The sequence below is a fragment of the Bipolaris victoriae genome, assembly GCF_000527765.1.
Source record: "Bipolaris victoriae FI3 unplaced genomic scaffold scaffold_65, whole genome shotgun sequence".
NCBI classification, from domain to species: domain Eukaryota; kingdom Fungi; phylum Ascomycota; class Dothideomycetes; order Pleosporales; family Pleosporaceae; genus Bipolaris; species Bipolaris victoriae.
This window is the reverse complement of record NW_014575327.1, coordinates 106040-124818: the sequence shown is the minus strand read 5'-3', so window position 1 is coordinate 124818 and position 18779 is coordinate 106040. Positions and strand designations below refer to the sequence as shown.

General features: G+C 52.0%; 7 protein-coding genes across 7 annotated transcripts; 2 read left to right on the top strand and 5 right to left on the bottom strand.

Moving 5' to 3' along the window:
* Positions 1-5358: 5358 nt before the first annotated feature.
* On the bottom strand, positions 5359-8013 carry COCVIDRAFT_17631 (carbohydrate-binding module family 1 protein; the record flags this gene model as incomplete). The annotated part of the gene is made up of 1 exon (XM_014699181.1): positions 5359-8013. One exon carries the CDS (start codon positions 8011-8013, stop codon positions 5359-5361), a length of 2655 nt encoding a protein of 884 aa, XP_014554667.1.
* Positions 8014-9583: 1570 nt separating this feature from the next.
* Positions 9584-11025, top strand: COCVIDRAFT_104206 (hypothetical protein; the record flags this gene model as incomplete). The annotated part of the gene is made up of 2 exons (XM_014699222.1): positions 9584-9810; positions 9873-11025. The coding sequence occupies 2 exons, from the start codon at positions 9584-9586 to the stop codon at positions 11023-11025; spliced, it is 1380 nt and encodes a 459-aa protein (XP_014554708.1).
* Positions 11026-11200: 175 nt separating this feature from the next.
* On the bottom strand, positions 11201-11359 carry COCVIDRAFT_104298 (hypothetical protein; the record flags this gene model as incomplete). Its single annotated transcript, XM_014699221.1, has 1 exon — positions 11201-11359. One exon carries the CDS (start codon positions 11357-11359, stop codon positions 11201-11203), a length of 159 nt encoding a protein of 52 aa, XP_014554707.1.
* Positions 11360-12207: 848 nt separating this feature from the next.
* Positions 12208-12852, bottom strand: COCVIDRAFT_104322 (hypothetical protein; the record flags this gene model as incomplete). The annotated part of the gene is made up of 1 exon (XM_014699220.1): positions 12208-12852. The coding sequence occupies one exon, from the start codon at positions 12850-12852 to the stop codon at positions 12208-12210; it is 645 nt and encodes a 214-aa protein (XP_014554706.1).
* Positions 12853-12910: 58 nt separating this feature from the next.
* COCVIDRAFT_104224 (hypothetical protein) lies at positions 12911-13779 on the bottom strand (the record flags this gene model as incomplete). The annotated part of the gene is made up of 2 exons (XM_014699219.1): positions 12911-13555; positions 13603-13779. 2 exons carry the CDS (start codon positions 13777-13779, stop codon positions 12911-12913), a joined length of 822 nt encoding a protein of 273 aa, XP_014554705.1.
* A 1208-nt stretch (positions 13780-14987) lies between these two features.
* Positions 14988-16069, bottom strand: COCVIDRAFT_39450 (hypothetical protein; the record flags this gene model as incomplete). Its single annotated transcript, XM_014699218.1, has 4 exons — positions 14988-15454; positions 15558-15785; positions 15836-15908; positions 15959-16069. 4 exons carry the CDS (start codon positions 16067-16069, stop codon positions 14988-14990), a joined length of 879 nt encoding a protein of 292 aa, XP_014554704.1.
* A 2040-nt stretch (positions 16070-18109) lies between these two features.
* COCVIDRAFT_104250 (hypothetical protein) lies at positions 18110-18763 on the top strand (the record flags this gene model as incomplete). The annotated part of the gene is made up of 1 exon (XM_014699217.1): positions 18110-18763. The coding sequence occupies one exon, from the start codon at positions 18110-18112 to the stop codon at positions 18761-18763; it is 654 nt and encodes a 217-aa protein (XP_014554703.1).
* Positions 18764-18779: the final 16 nt, after the last annotated feature.

The window sequence follows — 18779 nt, the reverse complement described above, 5'->3', positions numbered from 1 at the left end:
CGGCTGTCGCGTCTACTGCAGCTGCTCGACCATCCCCCGGAAAGCCAACATCCAGGCCTTCGCTCTCGTCTTCGGCTGCGACTGCGACAGCCACCGCAAAGCGACCCTCGACAACGCGCGCTGCTGCAGATGCAGCAACAACCCGCGCCCCCCGTGCTTCCCTCGGTCCCTCCGCTAGGCCACCGAGCACGCGCCCTACTGCCGCTGCTACCACTGCTTCTGCTGCCGCCGCTGCGCGCACGACAGCTACTGGCCCAAAGGCGCTTGCAGGACAGGCCAAGAAGCTATCAGTCCCTGCCTCTGCCCCTCCCCCGCCAGCAGCCTCTGAACCCGAGGACACAGCAGAAGAAACGTACAAACCTCTCCCTGCCATGCCCCCGTATACCGCATGCTAACTCCTCTACGTAGAGAAAGCCTCGTTGCCTCCACCCTTAGCCGCAATGCCGCCTCCGATGCAGAAGTCGAGGTGCGCAAATCTGCCCTTGGACCCGTCAAAGCCGCCCTGGCGAAATTCGGCGAGAGTTCACCCCGACCGGATACCGCGCCGACGGGCTCTGCCGAGATGGATGTGGAGATGAAAAGGCGGAGCGCCCAGATCATGCAGGACTTCTTCAAGGAAACCAGCCTTCGCGACAAGCTGCAGGAACAGTGCGACGACCTCAGCCGTGAGGTGGACAATCTACAACTAGAAAAGACCAAACTACGAAGCCAGCTGGCCGAAGCACAGGCAGCCATCACCGAGAAGGACAGGCTCATTGCAAACGGCTCCAATGCTACATCATCTTCTGAGCAAAGCGCCCACGAGACCCTGGTCCAAGACATGGAGAAGAAGTTTGCCATAGAGACCAAGCAGCTCGAAGAGCAGAGCCAACAGCTTGAGGTGGAGAAGAAGGCAGCCCAGGAGAGGGAGGCCGCCGAAGCTGCCAAGGCACTCGAACTACAGCAGGTGCTAGACGACTTGAATGCTGAGCTCGAGCAGCAGGGCCGCCAATGGGACGACGAAAAGAAGAAACTAGTCGAGCAAGCGATCCAGATCGAAGAGCTTACCCAGGAAGTAGCGACGTTGAAGGATGAACGCGACAAGCTCTCGCAGGAACTTGACATTGCCAAGAAGACGTTGGAAAATCTGGAAACCAAGTTTGCCGAGCTTGAGCAAAGCCAGGCGGATAACCTTCGTTCGCGTGATGCTAAGATCATCGAGCTTACCAAGACCGTCGATGAATACATGGCCCAGGTGACAAGTAGAGAGGAACAGCACAAGGAAGCTTTGCAAGAAGCACAACAATCCCTCGAGTCCAAGGCCTCCGAGCATTTGGCACTCGTCGAGCAACTGCAGACTGAGCTCCAAACCATCCACCAGCAACACACTGATGAATTGCATGCAAAGGAGCAAATAATCGCCACACACGCTGAAACCCAGAAGCAACTCCAGGACGACCTCACCAAGCTACAACAGCGTGCAGATCAGACCTCCGCAGATCTCGAGAGCGAGCGTAACGAATACGCTGAACAGCTGCAAGCCAAGATTGACGAGCTTCAGAAGACTACGGCCGATCAGCTGCGAGCAAAGGAACAAGAGCTATCAGGACATGTCAAGTCTATTGAGGATCTTCAGGAGCAGATTGTGGCGCTTCAACAAGGGTCGACTGACGGTGCTCAGATTGCCGAGAAGCTTAACAAGGAAATCGAGGAGCTGAAAAATGCGCATGATGCCGCTATCAAGATCAAGACGGAAGAAAATGACGAACTTGCCCAGAAGATAGATGCTTTGAATAATAAACTCACCGCCCAGACTGCCGAAATGGAGCAACTCAAAGCGGAGGCTGCTGGCTTGCGAAGTACCATTGATACACTCGAGACGGCTTCGCAGCAGCTGGACTCGCAACATGCTTCCGAGATTGCAAAAGTGCAGACTAACTTGGACGAAGCGAACAAGAAAGCTGATGGTTACAAGTCTGAGCTTGATGCGCTACATGAGAGACACAAACAAGACTTGCGTGTCATTGGCGAAGATTACGAGCGCGAAATCGAATCCCTGAGAGCGGATCTTGAAGGGGATGCAACAAGGCGATTGAACACTTTGCAGGCCGACTTCGATTCCCTTGTCGCTGAGAAGAACGGAAACTCCGAGCAACATGAGAAAGCACTTTCGGAGCGATCTCAAGAAATTGAGGCTCTCAAGCAGGAAATCAATGACCTTCGAGACAGTTCTGCCTCTGCAACCCGCAACTGCGATGACGCTCTCGCGAAGCTCAAGCACACCGAAGACGAACTGGCCGCTTTGAAAGAAGCCCACAGCATCTCGCAGGGATTGGTCGTGGATCTCCAAGCACGCGTTGATACCATGAGCAAGGACCTTGCCACCAGCGGAGATCTGCAGGCCAAACTGGACGCGTTACAAGAAGAGAAAGATGCTACGGCAGATGCTCACGCCAAGTCTCAGTCTATCATTGTTGACCTGCAAGCCCGCCACGACTCCTTGTTGGAAGAGAAGACGCTCGCGGAGGATTCTCATGCTCGTGCCATCGAATCCCTTAAGCAAGACTCTGAAAGCGAGTCAAAGCAGTTGCTTGCAGAGCTGCAATCAAAGTATGACACTCTCATTCAAGAGAAGAAATCAGCGGAAGATGGACATCGCTCTGCCGTTGAAACTCTGAAGCAAGAATCCGAAATTAAGTTGAGGCACTCCCTTGAGGAACTCGAATCCAAGTACAATCTGCTGGTGGAGGAGAAGGGTGCAATGGAAACTGCGCACAAAGATGCTTTGGAGGCCTCTAAATCACAGTCAGAAAGCGCATCTAAGCAACTACTGAACGACCTTCAGGCCAAATACGACTCGCTGCTTGAAGAGAAGAGTACCATGGAAAACACCCACTTGCAGACGCTACGGGCTTTGGAAGCCGATTCAGAGCAATCTACCAAGTCAGCGCTGGCGGAGCTTCAATCCAAGTATGACACACTGGCGCAAGAGAAGGTTGCCGCCGATCTTGAACACAATCGCACTATCGCAACGCTCAAAGAAGAGGCCGATACTACGTCGAAACAGCTCCTTGATGAGCTGCAAGCCAAGTATGATAAGCTCCAGGTAGACTTGAAGACCACTTCGGAGGTTTTGAGTAATCTCCAGACGAGATACGATGTTGTCACCCAAGAGCGAGGTAGCGATGATGAGGCCCAAAAGGCAGAAATCCAGAACCTCCAGAGCCAACGGGATGATCTATCTGCACGGCTTGCGGAACTTGAGAAGTCTCATGCAGAGAGCCTTGCTAAACAGCTGGCAGCCGAGGAAAGTCATGCCAAGGCGCTTGAGGCTCAGCATGTAGAAATCGAGCAGAAATACGCAGCCTTACTAGAGATTATGCAAAACGACACCGAGCGATTGGAACAAGAAAGGGCAGCAGCACTTGCAGGCAAACAAGCTGCGCTTAATGAGCTCGCATCCATGAAGGAGCAGTCTGGTTCGTCGTCAAACGCTGAAATTGCAAGCAAGTACGAAGCTCTACTGGCCGAGAAGACCGCTGCCGACAAAGAACATGAGGATGCTGTTGCCTTACTCAAAGATTCTCTGAAGGCAGATTACGAGCAGGCTCTATCCAAGTTGCAGTCGGAGTGCGATAAGTTGCAGCAAAAGATTGCAGAGACGGACCAAGCGCACAGTGATGCGATGGAGTTGTTGAAAAAGGAATTTAAAGCCGGACACTCGAACGACATGCAGGCTCTGCGGAATCAGCTCGAGGCTGTGCAGAAACAGCATCAAGATCTTAACGAGCAAAAGACGTCAATGGACCAGGCTCACGAGGAGGCCATTGCTGAGTTGATGGCGGGCATGGAGGCTAGCACGTCAGAAGCTCTACGAGAACTCCGCAAGAAATATGATGACCTTTCGTTGGAGTTGGAAGAAGCACATTTCAATCACTCTGCTGCACTTGAAGCCGCCAAAAAGGAAGCAACCCAACAACGAGACATGTACTGGGACTCTCAGCTTCAGGAGAAGCTCAAGGCTGATGCTGCTGCCGAAAGCTCCAACATGTTAGCCCTTGGAGAAAAGATCCGCGCAATCGAACGTGAGCGCGATGAAGCCATCAGGGCTGCTGAGGAAGCCGAAGACCGCATTGAAACCATGAAGGGTGAAGTCGTGCGCAAGCACCTGGCCCGTGTCGAACCACTGGAGAAAGAGAACTTACAACTCCTCGATAAGATTGACCGCCTCGAAGCAATGCTTGCTGCCGGCGACAGGATTGCTCGTGCTGCTGCCAGCTTGGGTGAGCAGCGGGACATGATCACTTTGGCAGAAGAGGAAGAGGAGGAAGACAACGGCAGAGGCGCTATGTCTGGTACTCAGCGCCACACAACCAACGGCACTGGTCCTGCAAGAGATGTTGTCGGTACTGTGAGTTGAACCCAAATCCCCGTACGTGGATTATCTGCTTTCTTGCCGCGCACAGAGTCCAGAGAGCTAATACATTTCTAGCAGTTGGCGGCCATGCAAGAGACGTTAAGCCAGCTCGCTGAACTCAATAATGACGCGATTGCAGAAAGCACCAGGACAGCCCAACTGCTTACTACGGAGCATACCGGCCCAGACGAGCTTCCCCACCCCACCCACTTCCTAATGGACTTGATGGACTAAGGGCCTAGGAGCCGAGACATGATTGCGATCAACTGCACGAGGGATACGACATGGAATGCGTCTCTACACAACTATAAACTACTTGTAATTTTTTTTCACCCTTTTCCGTGGCTCGTATGCCGTTTAGTTTTTTTGTTCTTTTGCCATATGGCTCTTATCATACCCAATACACTTGTGTCACGTTGTTTGACAATTTCTAATTCGTTTGTGTATCCAAACAAGGAATAATTCTATGCCTGCATAGCGTGTCTTGTTGCTGAAAGTTAATTTACTCGGTAGAAGTGGGCAGCGAGCAAGTGGCCCTTTTTAGCTAACAATGTTCCTACATTGCTAGGTATACACCTCCCTTCGATGGCCACACGATGGATATACCCCTATTATTCCTTGTTCCCGACTTGATGTTTATCCGAGCAAAGGCCGTTTGACAATCAACTAGAGTACACCCCCTTTTTCTTACTCATTGTTGGAGTAGGAGAACAGCCAGCAAAATCACTCAACCCCCCATCATCACAAGATTCATCAGTACAAAGCTCCAAATCGAGTCACAAAAAAAACACAGACATTTTTCTTTGATATGTACTGTGCTAAATAATATACATAAAAGGCGCAGCCAAATAGTAACAAAAGTAGAAAAAAAGGGGGTTATGTACATGAATACTTTTTATTTGTACTTTCTTCCGCTCAACTCACTCATACAAAGTTTTCTTTCCTGATTCTTTGTGTTTTTTTTAACCGGAAAGGCATTGCGAGTAGTAATCATTCTGCTTGACGCACTTCCAGCCGTCAGCGCAGGTGGTGGGACCCGTGTGTCCGATGCCACCACAGCGCTCCCACTTTCCTGCTGTAGCGCCGGGGGCGCCAGCTGCTGGGCTGGAGGGCTTAGGGGCCTCGGCGGGCTTGGAAGGCGCAGGTGTTGCGGCGGGGGCGGATGCAGCTGGTGCTGAAGCAGCGGGGGCGCTGGGTGCGGAAGACGGGGTTGCTTCTGGGAGCTCAACGGGCGCAGAGGTAGGGACTGCTGAGGGAACGACAGAAGTAGCCGGGGTCTCAGGTACGGGGGTGGTGCTGTTGCTGGATCCTGGGGTTACGGGGGTGCTGGGGGTGCCGCTGAGCTTCATGATGCGGGCAGCGGCGGCCTCGGCGGCGACCATGATGATGGCTTGAGTGTTTCCGGTGGGGAGATCGGGGTGGATGGAGGCGTCGACGACGAAGAGGTTGTCGGTTCCGTAGACTTTTGTGTTGGTGTCGACGACGACACCGGGCTCGCCCTTGGTGCCGATCTTAGCGGTACCGACGTAGTGGCTTCCTGACTTGAAGGACTTGATGAGGTCGGCGCTGGTGACGTTGGTGACGCCGGTAGGGGCAATGAGGGACAAGGTCGAGTTGGAGCCCTTGGACATGTTGATGAGACGGTCCATCATGAGGGTAATGGCTTCAGTGTCGACCTTGGAGGTCATGTGGGGGTTGGTGATGAAGGTGGTTGCGCCGGCGGCGTTGATTCCGAGGCTACCGACAGACTTCAGGCCGTGGGTGATGTAGACCTTCATCTGGATAGTGTCGTCCTCAGGCGAGTTGCAAGTACCTTGGAAGAAGACTTCACTACCGTCGGATGTCTTGACAGAGGACCACCAGTTGAGGCGCTGACCAGACTCGGCAAGCATGCCGGAGCCCTTCGCGAAGAGGTCAATGGTGGTCTGGTTGGGAGAGATGAGGGCCTTCTTGTCAGTGGCAGTAAGAGGAGAGCTGGTCTTGAACTGGACGGTGAAGATCGGGTGGTCCTTGATCTCTGCTCCGACAGGGAGGTCAATCCAGTCAGCCTCAGCAGGCAGCTTGACGCCGGTGGTGCCGGTAGCAACAGTCTTGAGTTGAGCAGCAGGGCCAATGCCAGAGTTGAAAAGGATACGAGGAGTCGACATGGCACCGGCCGAAAGGACGACACGGCCTCCAGCCTTGACGTTGTAGATGACGCGCTTGCCATCAGCAGACTCAACCTCGACACCAGAAACAGCAGAACCCTCGCGGACAGCTCGAACAACGTTGGTGTTCATCATGAGCTTGAAGTTGTCAAGCTTTTGGGCAAGAGGGAGGTAAGTTCGGACACTACCGGAGCGTATACCATTGGCAATGTTCCAGGGTGGGTGGCCATAGACATCGACCTTGTTGTTGGGGTTCTTGATGAAGTCGGTCTCCTTCCATCCCTGGCTAGCAAAGAACTTGGACAGAACAGTGAAAGCACCGTCGTCGTAGCGGACACCATCCTGGGAACCGTAGGTCTGTCCAGGGTTACGCTCGTACAGACGGTCTGCGGCAGCGGAGACATCGGCCCACTTCCAGCCAGTAGGCCACTTGTCGTCGAAGTCGCGCTCCTGGGGCCTGACGTACATCATGGCGTTGACAGCAGTGCCACCACCAAGAAGACAGCCTGCCATGTCGGCAGTATCGGTACAGTAAGCAGGGCTACCGACATCGCTGAGATAGTAGCCGTATGCGGGCACATCATACATAGAGACAGAGCTGTTCCAAGAAAGCGTCTTGACATCGCCAGTGAAGGCGTATGAAGGACCACCACGCTCGATCAAGAGGACCGAAGCGCCACTTTCTGCAAACCTCTGAGCGGCGATGATTCCAGCTGCACCACCTCCTGCAACGATGTAGTCGAAGGTCTCATTTGCAACAATAGCAGTAGTGTTGCCGGATATTGGAGTTGTAGGTACTGCAGGGGCCGTGGAGTTTCCGCCGCTCGGAGCACCTCCACTTGGAGCATCTCCAACAGCAAGCGCAGCCCATTTAGCGAAATCAGCACTCTTTGCGTCAGACATCTTCAGACCAAAAGCGCCAAAGCCGGCGTCGTGGTAGTTGAGGCCAGCAGAAGCCGTGGTCGAATCGGTCAAGGCCTTGTCTGACCAGGCCCAGCCCATGATGTTGAGAGTTTCGGAGATGACGAGGCCGAGAGACGAGTCGTCGCTCAGGCAGTTGGAGCACAGGAATGTGTATGAGAAGGCCTTGTCGGTGACGAATGTGCCATCGGGAATTGTCTTCATCGAGAAGTTACCAGTAACCACAGGCGGGCTGGTGTAACCATCAACTTGACGGAAAGACGAGAGAACCTTGCCCTCGTTGGGCCAAGCAACAATGAGTAGGTTGCTTGTCATGGACTGACCCATGCTGAGACCAGCCCATCCACCTCCATTGGTGATGGGTGCTTGGATCTGAGCAATGAAGTCGGTTGTAGGAGTCTCAGGGATGGCATAACCAAGTCTGTATCCTGAGTCGCCAACAACACCCTGGAACTTGATGCCAGTCTTCTCATCCGTGAAGGCCGTAGAGGTCTGAGCCACAGCGCGTAGCGCGAAGAGGGCCGAGGTAAGAAAGAACGAACGAGCCATTTTGGTAATTGTGAGCGGAATATGAAAGAGAGTGTGAGTTGTGTGTGTGTGTGGCTCTGCCGACAAGAAAGTGTGAAGCCGTCAAGGCTATGTGCAATGAGTGGAAAGCAACGTTCAAAGGAACGAGCAAAAAAGAAAGAGTGAAAGAATGGTAGAGCGAGACAGCGCGTGTAGCGAACATGGATGTCGCGGCGTGCTTCTCTATATGTAGGCCGTTTGCAATGCGTGCCAAGTCATACTCAATCTGCCATGTCCACGAGAGAAAGCCATTCCCGACATGTGCCCCACCAAGCAAGCTCGGATTACAGCCCTGCGATCATGCAAAACAGTATTCTGGACTTCGGTGGTCCAGGATCATGGTTCACGGGCGGCGCTATGTATGTCAAGATGGTTCCTGGCGCTTCCACCAATGTGGGAGGTTAATTGCACAGCATACAAGTGCAACTAGGGCCAGTGCACGATACAGCAATCGAGGCAATGCGATTTGCTGGCTTGCTTGTTTCAACGCCCCGTTCGGCATTTTTCTGACGTCGTCGGGGTGGAGTCTAGCTGTTTCGAAACAGGTGCCGAGACAAAGGCCGAGTCCGCTGGAAATTGCCTGTGGGCCGCCGTGAAAAAACACCAAGTCGCACAGATTGCATGCGTTCGAGCATGCGCCCGCTTTGTTGTTCGACATGCTCGTTGCGAGGGCCGGGCTGAATTACAATCGACAATACCAGAGTAGCCAAGAGGACATGAATAATAAATATGAAAGGGGCTGGAATGGAACGCGATCAAGTCATCGTGGTATTGTTATCCTCGCTCAGCGGGCAATCTCAGGGCGCTTTTTCGGAAGGCAAACTCTGTCGAGGACAGAAAGAGTCTTAGCGCAAGAAACCATCGGAAAGGAGGAACGATTTGGAGCTGTTGACGGAAGCGGGTGGTCGGAGTGTTGGTGATGGCTAGGATGAAGGGGCCACATCCGACACCGTTTCACTCATGAACCTATCGCATAATCAGCCAGTCAGCTATTGGACTGTTTCCTTGAATCGCATGGAGCATTGCTAACGAAGAAGATTAATTTAATAAGTGGGAAACCGTCTCAGGATGGAGCTTATCTGGTCTCCATCGATGGAAAAAGAAAATATCCTTCACGGCTACCATGTATGGAGCATGAGTCTGGATACATCGATGGATGGGACGAGAGAGATTATGTACATACTAGGTAATGTCCTTTTTCTGGGGCATGTGGGTCTACTAAACGCCTGCTAGGGCGCCTGGGCAGGCATTGCCACATGGCAGACAGGCACATTACGTCTGTCAACTGTCAATGAGGCTGCACCGGTATTCCGATGGCATAGCGACCGACAGACGTCGAGTAGGTCGACTAATAAGACAAGGGCGGGTAAGGATATGCGGGGTAGGGTAGTAGGTGCATGAGGGGGTGGCCTAGTACATCCTCGGCTCATGGTAGCCAGTTTATAGGTCAACTATTCTAGTACGCGCGAGCTTTACACCTAGCATAGTTATCCATCTTCATCATCACACACTCTTGAAAAAAGCATCATCAGTCTCCTAGAATAGCTTCAAGATGACACCCAAGAATGAAGTACCGGCCTACGTGCTGGGCGTGGGCCTCACCAAGTTCATCAAGCCCCGACAGACCCGAGCTTACCCGGAAATGGGCTACGAAGCTGGCGTCAAGGCTATGCTGGATGCGCAAATCAACTACGACGATGTCGAAACTGGAGTCGCTTGCTACTGCTATGGCGACACGACGAGTGGTCAGAGAATCTTCTACCAATTCGGTATGACCGGGTCAGATACTACGAGCATTCCACTTTTACTAGCATGGTTCGAGTATACTGACTCGCAAGTAGCATCCCAATCTACAACACAAACAATGCATGCGCCACAGGCTCAACCGGCCTGCATCTTGCTCGCACCATGATCAAAAACGGAGCCATCGACTGCGCTCTTGTGATTGGATTCGAGCAAATGCAACCAGGCTCCATCAAGTCCGTCTTCAGTGATCGACCCTCGCCCATGGGCCTGTCGATGCGCATGATGGCCGACACCCGCGGCATCAGCAACTCCCCACCCAACGCGCAGTACTTCGCCAACGCCGGCAAAGAGTACATGGAAAAGTACGGCGCCGAAGCCCGCGACTTTGCAGAAATAGCACGCATCAGCCACGAGCACAGCTCGCGGAACCCCTACGCCCAATTCAGAGACGTCTACACGCTCGAGCAGATCGAAAAGTCGCCCATGATCCACTTTCCACTGACAAAACTGCAATGCAGTCCCACCAGCGACGGCGCAGGCGCCGCCGTACTCGTGAGCCAGAAGTTTCTAGACGCCCGTCCGCATCTCAAGAGCCAGGCTATTCTCATTGCAGGCCAGTCACTCATGACGGACACGCCGCAGCTCTACTCCAAGTCCTCCATGGACCTCGTCGGCTACGACATGACGAAGCGCGCAGCGCAAGCCGCGTTGAAGGAAGCTGGTGTGAATCCCAAGGACGTCAAAGTTGCCGAACTCCACGATTGCTTCTCGGCCAATGAGCTTATTCTGCTCGAGGGATTGGGGTTCAGTGAGCAGGGGAAAGCGCATCTGATGGTGCGTAATGGCGATATTACGTATGGCGGTAAAGGTCCCATTATCAATCCTTCGGGCGGCCTTATCAGCAAGGGACATCCGCTTGGTGCAACGGGTCTCGCGCAATGCGCAGAACTGACATGGCAGTTGCGTGGCTGGGCTAACAACAGGCTTGCTGAGGGCGCAGATGTAGCATTGCAGCATAATCTGGGGTTGGGTGGGGCTGTCGTCATCAATGTGTACAAGCGTGCTGATGGTGGCAAGAATGTCAAGTTGAGTGATGACGACGTCAAGCATGTCAGTCAGTTTGCGTATAACCCGGCGGTGGAGGCTCGTTATGTGACGAAGGAGGAAGGCGACAAGGTGAGGAGCAAAGCTGCGGCTTCGGAATACGCGCTTGGTGATACGCTGGAGAAGATTCAGAGTCGGTTGTGAAGTGGACCCGTACGCATAGGATTATAGCGGCGCATACATTCTGAAAAGATTTCGGGATCAAAAAATTGTATTTTTCAGAAATTGAATCCAAGATATCTAAATCTAAAATGAGTTACAACAAGGGAGAAACAAACCAAACATTACTCCCGCTAGAAAACAACAAAATCATCTACAGTCATGATGGATCTTCATAAAGATCTCTATTGAGGTCTTCTAAAACATCTTCTGGATGGTCTTCTGCTGGCTCCAAAAACCGAGGATCGATGGTTTGAGGCCATTGCGTATTCGTATAATTTGGATCATCCAATGCCGGGCACTCTTCAGGCAATGCCATGTGCTCTGGCAACATCGTTTGCGTGCTGTCCAAGTCTGAAATTTCAGTGCTTTCGGACAGTCGACGGTAGTGGTGCGGCGAAGTGAGGGGAGTGAGAAGCGAGCCTTCTATCGGGTCATATGCCGAAGATGAATTTGCTTGTGACGGGAAAGGCGTATGAGACGAGGAGGTGCCTAAGTCGGCACGACTTGATTGTCTACTCAGAAGAGGAGCACAATAGTTGATGCTACGAGGTCTTGTCGGCTCATGTTGTGTCGGCTGGGGCTGTCCAAGCCAATCATGCGGCATAGTAGTGTTACTGGAGCCGAAAATGTATTCACGAGGTTGAATAGGGGTGGAAACAAAGCTCTCTGGTACTGGTGTACTGTGGTCTTGGGGCGGTTCATGCGGAGGGTGGTCATTTGCCATGTCCACCACTGTCGCAGCTTCGTTGGCGATGGTTTGTATACGCCCCAGCTCACCATACAAGGCTCTCTCAGCCAAGGTCCCAAAATGTTGCGCAGTATCGTGAAAAATTTGACTGAGGGGATAGCTCGCGCCGTGATACAATGGTGGGTTTCCGCTGGGTTGGAGATTGTTGGTGAAACCTAGCGTGGCGCCGGTGGCAAGAACGCCATCGGGATGATTGGAGATCAGTGTATTGAGCAGATTCAACATGTCGATCACAAACTGCGAGGCGGCACGATGCGATTCATCAGGAATAGAATCTGTGGGAGGTAAAGTGCTGTGGTCTGCCTCCCTCTCTGTGCGCGCTTGTTGATCTAAAAAAGAAGTCGATGTATCACGTAACATGGCTTGACATTCTTCCCATATTCTGTGAGGCAACCAGTCATCCTCATCACAATCTATCAAGAAGCCATCAGCACAACGAATTCATCATGGAGAACGGTAAACTTACAGGGGCTGGGAATTCGGGTAACTCCAGGATAGCGTAGCATATATAGTCGTGCCCATTCTCTAACTATATCTCGACACTGAGGATTGAATCTACATCTCTTCGGGTTGATGTGTGCATTGTAGAGATATTGGTCGTCGAAATCCTTCTTGCAGTTGGAACACTGCCAAGCCCCTGGGCGGCCGCGATGAGTTACTCGGTTGAGATGGTGCCGAACTTGAGCCATGACAGTCTCACCGCATCCACGGCAAGGTGATGGCCCGAGGTTGGGATACATAGCATGGTGCTTGTGATCGGGACAGTCAACCTTTCTAGACAGTGGATCTTTGGTCCGGTTGCTTTTGGCAACCTTGAAAGTATTTTGCTCTCGACGACTAGGTGTCATCTTTCCTTTATCCCGGTAGTGTGGGTTTGGCTTGGACATGTCAGTACCCCGAGCATTTGATGCAGAACCTTCACCCCTGGAACGACCAGTAGTTCCGGTAGATCCAGAAGGGTGACAGTATGGCACAGCGTTGGTCATTCCTTGGTCAGTCGGATCGATCAAGCCAGACTCGATAGCGCGAACAATAACGTTGATTTCTTCCAGAACTCTCATGTACACATGATATGCATCAGACCTGGAGACTGTTAGTATACAAACAGCGCGCATGTTATTAGATCACATACTTTACATGCCTGAGGTACTGAACCATTCTCGTCAATAAGGTCAGGAACATATCGCGAAGCCGGGCGTACGTTTCATGGTCCAGTTGTGTATATATCCGGCACAAGGCATCTCGGGTGGAACGAGGTACCTCATCTATATCGATAAGCTGTGTGAATTGCGGTAACGGTGTCGAAAACACATCCCCCTTCTTGTCCAGACGAGACACAGTCCGGCGGCATGAGCCATTACCACTAGGGTTGCAGTGCAACTCAGGATGATGCTTACGTTCATGTTTGACACGAGCATCTTGGCGCGCAAAGGTTCTGGAGCATCCATGAGCTGAACATGTGAGCGGAACTCTGGCTGCTTTGGAGTGTTTGTGTCTTGCATGGCGTGCAAGGTTTCCACGCCTGTACCGTCCTGTAAACTCAACGCCGCATTGACTGCAACCCAAAGTATTCCCATCAATGACGGTGGATATGGATATGATGGGCGGAACAGAGCTTGGAGAAGGAGTCGAAGATGAGTTTACTGGAGGGGGGAAAGATGGGCGAGTCGGTGGGCCTACTATATCGGCGTGGTAGTGCTGGTGGGCATGTTCGTGGGTGGACGTCGGGATGCAGTGGAAGTATGAAGGCGTGTACTCATCGACCTAGCTTTGGTGAGTGTGATGCTAATCAAGCTGTTATCTTAACTTACCTCAGTGACGTAGGATGATTCCGATGCCAGATATCCGGTGGTAGGACTTATAGGCTCTCCATAGACATGGGAATCATGAACGGCCGATGGATAGAGCGCGCCCTCTTCTGGGGGAAGCGGGAGGACAGTTGCACTATCGTATCGCTGATCGTATATGGTGCGTGCGTGCCTGGACATGGTGTAGAATAGCAATGATGTCTATTGGTATTGATGATATGGAGGAAGTCTAGGCGATGAGGAGGGAGTTGGACACCAAGCAGATGAGGGGGGGTCCCTATCTTTTAAGCATCTTCATGAGCGTGGAATAGCGGGTAAGAAAAACCAGCCAGGGCACGGCGAAAATAGAGGGCGTAGGCTAGTAGAGTATAAATGCTAGAAGCGTGTGACGCAGGGGCACGCCAGGGCACGCAAAGGTGTGCAGGTGGAAAAGTGGACGTGACGACATAGAGGCCGGCAACTGTGCAAGTGTGCGTGCGGTAAACATGGAGAATCAACAACCACGATGGATCACGGAAATTGGATCCTGCAAGCGGCGCCGGGGGAGATCTACGCGGAACGCAGCGCCGACAGCGGGGGAGGGGAGATGGGTGGGTAAGGGGGGGGAGGCGGGAGGAGTCTGGAAACGACGTGGCCCTGCTCCCTCCAGTGTCGAAGCAGCTGCTCCGGCCATGGGCGGGAGAGGCCTGCAACTAGGTGTGCTGATAAGTGTGCGGGGCACTAGACCTTGTTGAAATGGCGTGGTGTTGATGCGTAAACGACGCTATGCATGCAAGGCGGCCCTCAAGGCAGTATGCCAGGCACGACTGTGTCTTTGGCTCCGGCTGATCTGGTATGTTGAAACACAACATCGAGAGCAGTGCCAGAAAGCAGGTGGTAGGCACCGGGCCCATATGCTGGATCCTTCCGACTGTCGTAAACCAGGCGGCTTGACGTGACCGGAAGCAGCAGCGCCATCAAGCTGGCCAAGCCAGGCCGAGGGCGGAGGACCAAGTACTGAAACTTTCAGTTGTAACGGATAATGACTACGGTGTGTACAAAAAAATTGAATGGTGTCATACTGATCCGCGGGCGTTAGACTCGCTTGGGCGTTAGAGCGCATGCAGTCAGAGCCGGCCTGTTGGATAGATAAGCGAGAGAGGGAGAGGAGTCGAGATTGGAAGAGGAAGGAAAAGAGGGGGGGTCAGAGACTTGGTGGGACACAGCACTGAATTGTGATATCGGGGAAGCATGGGTTGGCGGGGCACTTCGGCTGCATCCGCGCTGGGAGAGATAGCCATGGTTGTTTGGCAGAGAGAGGACGAGGTGCGTGGGCGGTACTACGTGGTAGTGTACTCTATCCAGAAGGTTGCATGTAGCCGATGCATCAAATGCACAGTTACGGGCGGTTACAGCTTCCCCCGGTCGTCGCTATGGCCTGTTAGGGTGAAGTACCACTTGATTCCGCACATTTCAGCGCAGCCCTCGCTCCAGATGCCTGCCGTCTGAGCTCTTTCGAGTATCGCGTTATGGTTATCCTTGCCCTTGACGCCCACGGTGATGGATACGAGTCCTTCTGGAAGCCCGTCCTGGCCCGAGATGAAAGCCAGGCGGGCGTTGGTAAAAGCCACCGTGTCGCCACTTCGTGACACGCCAAATATTTCTTCCCACTGTTGCGCCGCGCCCTCACGGTCGACGTCACCAGGCTCGAGCCGCAGTACACAGCCCTCTAGTGCCAAGTGGCCCGTCTGTTCCATGCCGCGCATGTAACTCTCACTGGCTGGTCCACAGGCATGCCATGGGGAGAAGCGGGTTCCTATGGGGTTTGGATTCGCTGGCCCAGGTGTGTGCGAGTCGAGTTCAGGCATCAAGCCGCCTAGTTGTAACCCCTCATCAGCCACCACCACGACGCCTGCGCCTCCTCGCTGACTGCGCCTGCGCCCGCGCATATAGCCGAACTGGCCATGGGACGAACGTACCTTTGATCCCCTTTGGATGATACTGGATGCATACCGCATCTCTGTACTCGTGCTCGACAATGACGCTAGCCAACTTGTTCGCAGTGATGTACTCGCGCCGCTTCTTTGCATCCCCGGTCTGCATGACAATCATGAACCCTCCATCCCCGCGCTTGTCGAGCAGCCTGCCAACCGTCGTACGCTCCTTGACCGGCGAGACAACCTCGATAAAGTCGCCGCCTAGCGGAACTGCAGTCGCGTCAATTACGAGCCTCGGGAAACGCGCAGGGGCTACGTGCCCATGAAATTCTTCAATCCCCACTGCTCCACGGCATCATCCTCGAATGCAAAGCCTATGCCCAGGACATATGTCTGAAATCACCATCAGCTTCCAACGGGTACTTTTACTGTCGTTGTCGTACAAGCAGCTGCCTGGTGTTGTCGAGATCCTTTGCAGCTAGTGCAATCTGCCGGAGGCGTGTTGGTGCAGGTCCCAGCTTGGCGTGGCTTGTGCCTTTCTCTTCAGCAGACATGTCGAGTGGCGCGTTATTCAGATGGAGTGTTGCAACTATCGTGAGAGGTTTGCTTGTGTGATTTGTAGACGCGTACTTATGTATTTAGTCTCCTCGGCTCAGCATCGCTTTTCCCCGCATCCATTCCGGCGCTTCCTTGTCGCTTTGCGGCCTGCACCCTTGCGTAGTGTCGTTTGTTAGTGAACAAGAATCAAGCTACTGTCCAAGCGGGTTCACCGCCGCGTCAGGTAGTGTACAAGTAGATGTCATGGCAGACGTGGTACGGCGAAGCAGCTCATAGACGACTGTTGTTGGGAGCTCGGGCCGATGACATCGTTTCGTCTCCACAACAGCAAACCGCTCCTTCTCTCATATGTATTTGCGAGGAACGAATACGGCAGTCACGCATTCACATGACCAAAAGTCTATATGGTCAATTGATTCAAGTACATCATAATTTTAGAAGTGACAGTGGCGGCAATGACTTCGTTGTGTCCAATATGTCTGCCGTGACGTTGATACGATTCTTTCTAATATAATTTTGAATCAGCTGATTGATCGTGCATGATAAAAGAATTTAAATGCAGAAATAGGGCTACAGTTCAGTAGAAGAGTCCAGAATTGAGAGCTCTGCCACGTTGGCATATCCAAAAGCACGTCGCCGTCTCGAGTACACCCAGAAGACATTCTATCCGTATACACCAACGTACTGATTTGGGTAGCACAGGTTTTGAGAAGACAGCGTATGTGGATCACGATCTATCCTCACTAGCTACAGTAAAAACTCTCGGTTAAAAACTGCCACGGTCTAGTTTTAACGGGCTAGGGCCTCTGCTTCCTGATCTTCGTCTACGATCTCGGTGTTTATCTCTTGTGTGTCCTAGTCACCAATCGTCTTACATGCCTTACCATTCCTACAATCTGAGATGCATAGATAACTACATAGGCTAGAAGCTTATCTGTCTATCGGATGCTACCTTGCTACCTGATATTGCCTGACATAGCTCGTTGGGCGGAGAGAGCGCAGTGGGGCTTCTTTGGAATACCAACATATTTTTTACTACGACATCAAGGAATCTGGAAAGTCAAAAGTGCTAAAATTTCCCCCTCAAAATAAAAAAGCGACTTCTGAATTTTGAAGATGGTGGAAGTTTTGTGGTATGCTTCTCTTGATACTCTAATTTGTAGAAAGGAGATTTTAAGCCTTAGCAGTGAAGAAGCTTTTTAATATCCGCTTAATTGACTACTGCACCAATTCTAAACCAAGATATACTGTGTCTCGCTACTTTAGAGAAAAGCCCTGTATTCAATACACTCCATTACATATCGTTCCTTGTGGTTTTTCACTGCACCTCGAGTCGTCTCCCTTATATGTATTATATTTGCTACATCTAACTTAAATAAAGTCCCTTAGTAGTTGTAAATAGGCTTAAGATCTGTATAGCAGCGAATTGGATGAGATAAGTTAATGTTGCTAAGCCTCCGCGCTCCTTTACCCTATAGCTGTCTAGTTCCTTTTGCGCGAGTTGAATGATAGACATTATATGAGGACCTAGGTCACCCAATATGCATTGTCGCACGCGCATTTCGTAAGGCAAAAGAGGCAATGCCTCAATTCTTACCGGTTTGAGGTCGCAAGCAGGGATGATCTTTGCGAGCCAGTGACAGCTGCATATACGTAGCGGGGCAAATGGGGCGCAGCCCTCGACTGCAGCTACATCAACAACAGTGTGCATGGTTTTAGGGGCTGAAACAGCGCATGCAGCCGAGGGAAGAGGTGGGCTATAGTTTTTCTGTGCTTTAGCGAGTCCAAGGCTTGATTAGAATGGAGCTGGTATAAGTATGTGGCCCATCCAGTTAGGGCGTATCTTGACAGAAACTCGTGTCAGTCCTTTGCAGAATTGAAGACATAGCTAAGTAAGTGGTGCGCCAATTACATGAAACATGATAAGAATTTTATAATCAACAAGACTAATAGACATATTTAGAACGCATCAACGGAAAGGAATTGAGGGCTTGTCATTCCCGGAAGTCCAACTATCCCATTTCCCGCTCAATGCAATGACCGGTGTGGGCGAAGCATCCGCCATAATCGGCATCATCTCAGCCGGCGTCACATTTATTGAAGCCGCCAAAAAGGTCTATGATGCAGCCGAAAATTCAGAAGATTTGCCCGCCGCCTTTCGCGAAGTCGCCCAGCGTCTCCCTCTCATTCAAGATACCTTGAATATCATAGAGGCGCAACTTGAAAAAGACCCGCTCGATAAGGCTACATATGAAGCAATAAAGAGCACTAGTGAACGAGCCAAGACCAAAGCGGAGCAATTGAAGGTGATCTTTGAAAAATGTATTCCGTTGGAAGGTGCATCAAGATACGCGCGATATGTTGCTGCACTTCGAACCTTGGGGAAAGAGCACAAAGTTGAAGTGTTGATGAAAGATCTGTTAGGGGCTGTGCAGGACATTGCAAACGGTCAGACAATGAGGGCTGCCACGCGAGAGCAAACCATCAAACTTGCCAAAGCACTAGAAGCGGTTTTGGCAGTGGAGCCATCAGTTCCAGATGAGTTAATTGAGGGGGCGTCAGCTGCGAGCCGCAACGTTCATATGGGCCAAGGCGATATTTATTCAGCAGACGGAGAAGCAGAACAATTCAACGCCAAAGACAACGCGAGACAATACAGAGCCGAGACCATGAATTTTGGAAAGGAGTAAACTTATAGTTGGCATG